The 9,234-nt window shown below is 43.8% G+C and overlaps 1 protein-coding gene across 1 annotated transcript in view; it reads right to left on the minus strand.

Annotated features, from left to right (window-relative positions):
* The window catches only part of LOC121626840 (NACHT and WD repeat domain-containing protein 2), a 40,759-nt gene extending 37,570 nt beyond the window's left edge, over positions 1-3,189 (minus strand). The window contains exons 1-2 of the mRNA XM_041965542.1: positions 3,175-3,189; positions 2,069-2,240 (exon numbers count right to left, since the gene is read on the minus strand). Coding sequence (XP_041821476.1) covers positions 2,069-2,240; positions 3,175-3,189 — 187 coding nt within the window. The remainder of the gene's footprint in view (positions 1-2,068; positions 2,241-3,174) is intronic.
* Between the last annotated feature and the right edge of the window lie 6,045 nt (positions 3,190-9,234).

The raw sequence follows: 9,234 nt of genomic DNA on the forward strand, positions 1-9,234 counted from the left end.
TCACAGAGTCATCTCTTCTACCAGCCTCCTCTGAGGAAGACAATGCACTTTTTCTAAGGTATTGTTAAAATTGAGTGTCGTGCCCCTTTAGAGACAACACGGACGAGCACAACAGAATACAGCAGTGGGAGCGCGTCGCAGCTGTCTGTGGCTTTTGATTAAGGGCATTGGGGTCGGTATATTCAGCAGAGCGACGCTATAACTGGAGAGCACATAAAACTCTTGGCACCGTAGATCAAAGCAGAGAGGTCCCCCAGTGACACAGACACAATAAAAGAAAAGTGCAGTTATGCTGTTGTGATGCTGTGATCATCACACCTTTCCTGCGTCCGGTAGCACAAATACTACAATGACACTGTTCTGTGTGGAGTATATTTTGTTGACAGACATAAAAGGAAGTTTGTCAAGTAGAAGGTGATCCTGTCTGGCTCCTACGGCTCCGCGGCGGCAGGATGCCTGCCGAGGGATTTTAAATTAAGATGCCAAAAGGGCGACGCTGAAGCAGAGAGCCGTCCTCTCATTGTGACTGGGTGCCATCGAAATGTGGATTTTGTCCATGTCATTATACAGCACATGTGGAGTCAGGTGGAAGCTATAAAATACATGCATGGACAGCCCCCTCTAGTGAACATGGAGGAACGGGCTCTGTGGCAGGATTGAGGGCAGACCTGGGTCACAGCTATGAATAACCAGATTTTTTCATGTGCACGTTCAAGACTTTCCTGCAGCGCAAGAGTTTGGGAAAGCTTGTGCAATCAGTTTGAATCTGAACAGCTGCAGCTGGAGTACGGTCACGGATTGAACTGATGGTCCAAAAAAAGATAAAAACAAATGTCATGCAAATGTGATTTGATCGAGGTGAACTTGTGGGGGGGTCGGCAGCGTAAGACAAAGCTCTATAGCTTCTTTATGAGAATACGGCACTAGACAGCAGCACCTCGCCTCACTGGAAACAGCAGTTCATAATTAGCTCTTTCACAGCTGAGATGTGTCTCTTTCTATTTGTGCCGACGGTGTGAAAACAGCTACTTGGAATAGCCCCCTCATTGTTTTTCCATCCACGTGTAGATCGGAGCGTTACATTCCTGCTGTGACGGCGACGGTCTGAATGACTGAGTCAGCTACAGGTGGCTGAACAGTGGCAGACTTTTTGCCGTCTACTGCGGGCTAATCTGAGGTGGAGTCATTAGTTTTTGGTTTTTGTTTTTGGCGGCAGTGGGGTGGGTGATGTCCAGAGCAATTTGCTCAGCGAGGGCATGCAGGTGACGGTGATGCATCGACAAAAGCAACCTCCCTTTTTAATCCTGGCATGCCCTCCTTCTCTCTCTCTATCCCTCTCTCCCTCTCGTAGCCTACTCTACTTCCCTTGCCTTGTTTACTCCAGTTTTACTGAGCCTATTTTTACCCTTTAGCCCACAGGGCATATTCAAATACAGAGCTGCAACTGGGTGTCTCCCTCACGACCCAACCATCTTCCGCTGTGCTCACACCATGCACTCTGTGTCGAGAAAAATCTGTGGTTTTACTGTGTGATTGGAATAAATCGTGCCTACTCGTTTTTTGCGAAGTGATCATGGGGCCTGCTGTGACCTAATTTAAGATATTTTCCAGTAGGTCAAGTGGACCTTTAAATGCTGCAGCTCAATGGGGAGACAATAGAGGACAGCTTAATATGAGAACCCTGACTTTTCCTTCAAAATGGGCCTAATCAATACTGGATGACAAGATCGCCTGCCCAGAAAGTGGCAGATGCTTATCCTTCAGGACGCTGAGCGCAATTTGTGTTGCGATTATTCCTCGAGAAATGTCTGCACAAGTTGCATCTTATGAACCATGCTGCTTAACCGCGTTAATTTCCACTGCAGGCGATTCAGCTAAAAACCTGAAAAGCCCAAGAAGTGTGCATGCGGAATATGGGGTAACGTATTTCCATGTTTGTAAAATGAGTCACAACACACACGCACACACACACAAAAAAAACTGTCTTGTGTAATTTTAGGGTCCGCAGGCTTGCAGAGTGTGTTTAGGACGGGAGGAGGAGGGTGGGGGGTGTCACGCTGACTCTTACCGTCAGGGTTGGAACAGATGAAGACCCGGACGCTGCGGCCGGAGGGGACGCCGTGCGGCGGCAGGGCGTTGATGTTGCCGCTGATGGCCGCCCTGCGCAGCGCCGACTCCCGCGGGCAGGGCTGCCTGCTCCCCACTCCCGACGGCCACATGGGGGGCGACTTCCAGCGTGGCTGTACACACGCAAACACAGACACACGCACAGAGGGGGCATGTTAGCGCGGCCGGGGGCGCACACGCAGCCACATGGACAGACGTGCGTGCGTGCGCGCAGATTCCCCTGATCCATCCACACACACGGGGCGCGAATTATGGCAAAGACATGGAGCTGCGTCCTGTAGGTCTTTAACTTTTGACACATTTACGACCACAGACTTAATGAGACATATTATTAGGTGAAAAATGCTCCACTGGTCATTTTGTTCAATTCAGGACTTTGGAATTGTCATCAGTTTTGTGTTTTCTCACATAAAATTCTGAAAACACTCCAGCGTGACAGTAGTCCACTTTGCCATAGTCCTAACGCCCATGCCACGCACGCATACACACCAATCAAGTTATGATGAATCTGTTCTCCAAACACAGTAATGACACTGAATGTGTTTGTTATTGCATTCATGTGGTAGGGATATAATAATAGGATATTACGCACAGCCTACTACCGTCATGGTGCATGCGTAATTTGTATACATGTCCTTGGACGCATTCATGAATTTTCATGCCACTGTGGGACAAACAGACAAACAGAACGAGACGATACAGAACTCGAATAGGCGAGCAAGGCAAGCATCAGTCGTATTCCCACCCCAGAAAAGATGCTTGTAAAGGCGAATAACCGCTAACAATGGTTATTCCGCCAGGAGCAGATGTCAAGTCGCTGGTTTTCCGGAGTTGGTCTATCCTGAAATCTTTGTTTCAAAGACGGAAAACCTCGAAAAAGACAACAAAAAAAGCGGGGAAAAGTTGGGTAGTCCACTACAGAACACTAAATAAAATCCTCTGAAAACAGACAACTACACATCACTGGGGCACCGCATCCACGGAGAGGACTTGACTACTAGTGATGCTGGAGACAGGCACAACAACAGGACACTTCTTGTTGCTCACATTCATTCGCTTCATTTCGTGGCTTCCGAAAATATCCAAGCGTCGAGGACGGTAAAAGGAAGGTAAAAACGCCCATCAGAGTTGCTGTGGCCGAGAGACGACGCCGGGAGACGGTAAAACGGACGCCGTGTGTCGGAGTGCTCCCCTTGGCATCCTGCTGTCTCTGCGAGCCGACCGAGCTCTGACACACGGAGAGAGTGTGAAGCGCGACAAAATAAAAGCGCGACTACCGGCTGGCGTTTTCAAATTAAAATACGAATATAAGCGTACACTTGACTACACCCTCACCCTAAAGGGTACTGAAGCTTTAAAGTGAAAAAAAATGTAAACAACTTATAATTTTGGAATGATACAACAACATACTCTTTATTTAAATTGTGTTTTAGAGCTTACAGCTGCGCATACTCACCTAGCTTGTCCCGAGAATTAGCGCTTTTACTTTGAAAGCAAAATATGTAATTCCGGGCGTACTCTGTCTTTTTCAGTCTGACTTGACGGAGGTGCCAGAGGAGCTGTGGATGCTCTTCGTGTTTCTCTCCTTGTCTCTGTCCTCTCCGGTGGGCAGACTGGTGCTCACCCAGTCCGTATTAAAATTGCACTGGAGCGCAAAGTCAGCAGCGTGGTGCCGTTAATGACGTTGCAACTCTTAGCAATCGTGAGCAAAGCAGAAGTAAAGGTTAGCGACCTTACAGATACCTCATTAGCGTTACGTTAGCTTTAAATGTCAAATTAAACGTAATCACATAAAAGTTACATTTTAAAACATAACTAACTAACTAACTTTAAAGGGTTTTTGCCACCAAAATAAAAGTTAATCTCTTCGTAATTGTCCTTTTGCTGATGCCACAAGCTAGCTAAAATTCAAAATAGCAGAAACAGAGCTAAGCTAACATTGATTAGCTTAGCGTTATTGTTCCTGCTTGGCAATTTCCCATCCAGATATGCAGAGCTCCGCAATTTTATTTCACATGAAGTGTTAAAACAACTTTCTCCTCCATGACAGTTTGTAAGAAGAGAAATTTACTTACTTTTTATAAGTAACGCGTTACTTTTATGAGTAATGGCTAACCGAGGTTCCTTTGCTGCTGATGGTGGGGGGAGCAGTCCCGGAGGAGGAGGAGGACAAGGAGAGGAGAGGAGGAGTTTGAATTAATTGCTTTATCGATAAATGTACCTCTGCTCTGCAGCCTCTGGTTATTCGCGCTGGAAGTTTAAGTGCATTGGATTTGTACTAAACGGAATTGATTACTGTGCTGTTCTTGTGAGGGGGAAACGCTGAACCATATATTTCCACCCCTCTCTCTCGGCCTCAGTGTTCAGCGAGCAGCAGCAAGCATTTCTCTGAATCTGATGAAGAGAGCGGGTCTGTCGCCTTCACCTCAAGTTCAGCCTAATGCTTTTAAGTTATGGTCACATAAAAGGAGACTCAAGCCTATAGATGCATCAAGCGCTCGGCTAATGTTTCATGGAACATTCTTGGCATCATACTGATGAAAATAAAATCTCCACATCACTTGCGTTATTTTTTTTTTGCAGCCGCATCTCTCATCTTTTCCCATATTCAGATCTTAGACAAACATTTTAAGTAAATACAGTATGATGGAAAGTAGTGGAGAGACATGGACCTCATTTGCAAGTAATAAGCACAATTTATCCCATTGCTCCAAATGATTCAAAGCCATAAATGACAGTCACCACATTTAGGGGCTGCACAATAATATTCAAATAGAACTTATCTAACTTGTTCCCGACACGTTTTAAAGTCTAGAGGACACATTAACATGACCACAAATGCCAAATTTAACACATTATTTACGTAAGATAAGATAATTAGGCACTGTGACTTACTGTGCTGCTGCAGGTCTTGAGGGCGAGTCTAGGGCTCTGCAGGCTCACGCCGACCCATTTAAGGCAGCCTCCATAGCCACCAGCTCACACCAGAACAAAATTCAGACTCCGGAAGAGCTCACGCGGAGCAGCGGGGACTTGCCTTGTTCCCAACAGTGTTACGACCTTTCTTTACTTGATTGTTCCGCTCCCTCTCATAATCCCCAGTCAGTTAATCATGAGTGCACCTGCACTGGATTAATGTGCCGCAGTCTTATGAGAGGATGCACTTTGCATAGCTTCTTGGCGTGATGTGATGTGGCAGGCGAAACGTGTGTTTTTGCATGTGCGAGCAGGGCTGCTGCTAGAATTTCCGGGCCCTGTGAAATAGCTCAGGGGGCTTTAAAACACAAAAAAATGTATAGTATCTGGCATGTTCCATGGCGCCTTTCCAGTCCCCCCCCCTTTAATCATTTAGCATCCCCAGTTTGGTGAGCATCCCCAAGTATGAGTCATGTTTTAGCATGAGTGTGCATTGAAGCGTGCGTACAGTCATTGCATGTTGCCGGGTTTATTGGCATGTATGCATGTGCATGTGCTCCCCCAAACCCTGGTCCACTCTGAGCGAATGTGACTCACTGTGGTGACAAGATGTGATGTGTCACCTGGGAGACACACAGACACAAAGGACAGACTGTTCACTTGGCAAACACACACATTTTAGGCACGCAAACACATGGACTTCACAAATGGCTGGTGATGGATGGTTGTTTCCGCAAAACAGCTGGAAAGGAATGGAGGGTGTGGGAGTCAGGGAAGACAGTTAGGAATGTCTATTTCTGTCTGCTACCCATTGGTACCACTACATTAACTCCTTAATTGCAGTGCCCGCTCTGAACTGGATTTCTCTAGTTAGGTGACACAGAGATCAAGGGCATTCAACTACACATGTCCATGTACCTTTTGAGCTTTAAGTCATTTATAAGGCATGAAAACTTGGACAAATTCCCGGTGATGTGGTTCATAATTTTATTCGGAGTTGTTGTGTCTGCTGCAAATGTGTGTATTCCTGTTGCTCCCCAAAATTCAAAGAGAGTAAATGGAAGATATGAATCAAATCCTATAAGAGAAATACCGAAGAGAAATGACAATAAACAGAAAAGGAGACTAAAATAAATAAACAAATACAATAACATAAAGGCACTTTAAGTTCTAAGGTCTTTGCATACTGAATTTGATCATTTAATTGTATGCGTACACGTGTTGTTTTCACATCATTTTAGAGAATTATTCAAATAAGACAAATGAAGAAAAACATAAACATGAATGTTCTTTAAGAGAAACTGCACAAATGAATGAAAATCCATCAAAATAATCTGCAATAAAATGTATTTGGTAGCCTTTATATTCAAAATATAGATGTAATACAATTTATTTAAAATTGTAATTGTAAAACAGGTGACTGAGTGATTTGGGTTCATTTATCAATGTTAGTGAAATAGTAAAGCTAGCGGCTCTGAGAGGCTGTGGAGGCATAGCATACTAGCATAAGTGCTAGTATGCTAACATGCTAACAGTGACAATGCTAATATGAAGGTATGATGTTTAGCATCGATCATAGTTTAGCATTGATCATAGTTTTGTGTGCTAACATGCTATTTTGCTAATTAACACTAAACACAGATGGGTGTAGGTTGAAGTTGGGCTATTTGGTGTTAAGCCAATTTAAATCTTGACTTGATGATGGTGCTTGATGGACAGTCGGGGGATAACCAAAGCAATTACTATTTATCCTGAGGGATAAATTGAATGTGTGGCAAATTTCACGACAATCCATCCCACAGTTGCTGAGACATTTTACTGAAAGCCACAACCTCACGGTGCTGCGAGAGAAAACGTCATTAAAAATCACAACAATTCATTCCAATATTTGTTGAGATATTTCAATCCAAAGTGATGAACGGCCTGACAGCCAACAGACAGGGTGGTTAAAAACAGCAAAACATGTTTAATGTCCTGACCCACTTCATTTCTTTCCTCTGTTCTTTCCATAGAACATCTGATGACTTTGTCTTGGCTATAACATCCCTGATTGCCTCTGTAATCACAGGTTCCTTTCAACTATCGCAACCATGACGGCCTCACATCCACATCTTATTTGCCTCTAAAGAAAGAACCCATTTTTATAATTTCATTTACATGTTCAGGTTCGTCAGTAGTGTATGAATAATTAGGTAATTTTATGATTTCCTGACTTCCATTTCAAGCTTGTATAAGGAACAGATGCTGCTAACCAATTTATTTATGCAAAGCAGATTAACTTTGGCACCTTGCAAATCACCAGGTTTATTCATGAGTGAAAAATCTGCACAGTCAATAAACAGGGGCAGCTCTTACCGCTTTGATAGCGATGTGGAAAAATGATTCGACCACTTTTTAGCATGAGATCCTCCGCGTGATCTCCAGACAATGTTTACGTTCACACATCTGATAACACGACTCTCGTGACAAAACCCAGGAGATACCGGGGCTGTAACTGAATAAAAACCCGGCAGTGCAGGCTTAGCAGGACTCAGACATAATCCTGCTATTAGCCAAGACAGGATTCCAATCAGAGCTCTACAACAACAGTTTTCCTCGCTCTTCCACTCTTTCACCAGCAAAACACGAGATTAAGATTTGACAGGCAACCTCCTGCCCCACATATTAGATCAGGGCAAACACAATCCTGGTTTAAAAAACAGGTGTCAGTGCCACCATTAAGTCACAAGCAAGTCCAGCTTCTGTATCTTTGTCTTGAAATGACAACATCATATCATACGATACACACAGATAAAGCAGGATCTCACAGTGCAAGAGCGCAGTACATTATATTGGTGCAATGGTCAGCTGACGTCATGGAGAGGATCACTTACTCTGCATATGCATGTACATACTTATACTATTTTATTTCTGTTTGGAGTGACACACATCTTTAGATAACTTTGCATCCATGCCAGAAATTGGAAATTGTGGACTGAGAAACTGAGTCTTCAAAATACACTCTAAGGTTATAGTATGTGCTTTTCCAGTATCTGAAGTCGATAAAACATTTATGTCACGCTGCCCTTCACTGATACATGTACCCACTTCACCAGAGAGGCAGGGGATAACAAGATTAACTCATGTTAGTGGCTCCATGAGGCTATACTTAAGCTAAAAGCTAAGGTCAGCATGCTAACATGCTAATAAGTTTTGATAAGCAGGTGTGTTTGGCATGTTCACCACCTTACTTTAGCATGTTAGCATTGTTAATTAGCAGTACACAGTACAGCTGAGGCTGACGGGAATGTCACTAGTTTTGCAGGTGAAAAGGTCAAATGCTAAATGCTCATGCTAAAGTATGCTGATGTTAATCAGTATGTTCACAATCATAGTTTAGTGTGTAAACGTGCTAACACTTGCTGATTGACAGCAAACACAGCACGGTGAAAGCTGGTGGGTGTTTTCCAGGAAGGTCAGAAACAAAGCCCCCGATGCTGCTGTTGCAGTTACAGAAGCTGAATCAAGTCTAAAATTTCTTTAAATATTGAACGACATCCTACTCGATTTATAACATCTGACACTCCTCAACAGCAACACATTCAGTCTCAATGGATGCTGAGACACTGAGCCCGAGCTGCTCACTGATCTTGAGTCACTAAAAGATTAGCAGCCAAATATCTGAAGCCAGAATGTAGAATATTCAAGAATTTGAGCAGATCAAACAGACTTTTACACAACATGTACAAATCTCCTCCCACTCCTCTTGCTAACTTCCCTCAGAGTGTGAATCCTCCGCCACAACAAGCAGCAGCCAAGACACTGTGGTTATATTTGGTCTCTGGGAGTGTGAGATGAATTTCAGCATTACCTCAGGTTAGGATCACAGAGTTATTTACGGCTGTTTATGACCATCACGGCCCTTTTCGTTGCTCGCTAATTAGCAGTTTGTCGTGCTCCCACTGTGACCTTTGGTGCATCATAGATTTGAGTCTTGTGGGACTTTTTTTCCAAGTGGGTGATAGTGAAGGTCTTTTGATTCAAAAGTTATTATGACATAAAGTTGAAGTTAACTTCCTGCAACGTTCTGCTCATAAATAAGATGATCTGACTGCTGCCAAGAGTCCATTTCCACTCAATCTGCTGATTTTTCCTATAGTCATGAAGAACACTGTGCATCGTTCTGAATCGGACCACTGCTGAATTATTTTT

The sequence above is a fragment of the Chelmon rostratus genome, chromosome 23, assembly GCF_017976325.1.
Source record: "Chelmon rostratus isolate fCheRos1 chromosome 23, fCheRos1.pri, whole genome shotgun sequence".
Classification (NCBI taxonomy): Eukaryota; Metazoa; Chordata; class Actinopteri; order Chaetodontiformes; family Chaetodontidae; genus Chelmon; species Chelmon rostratus.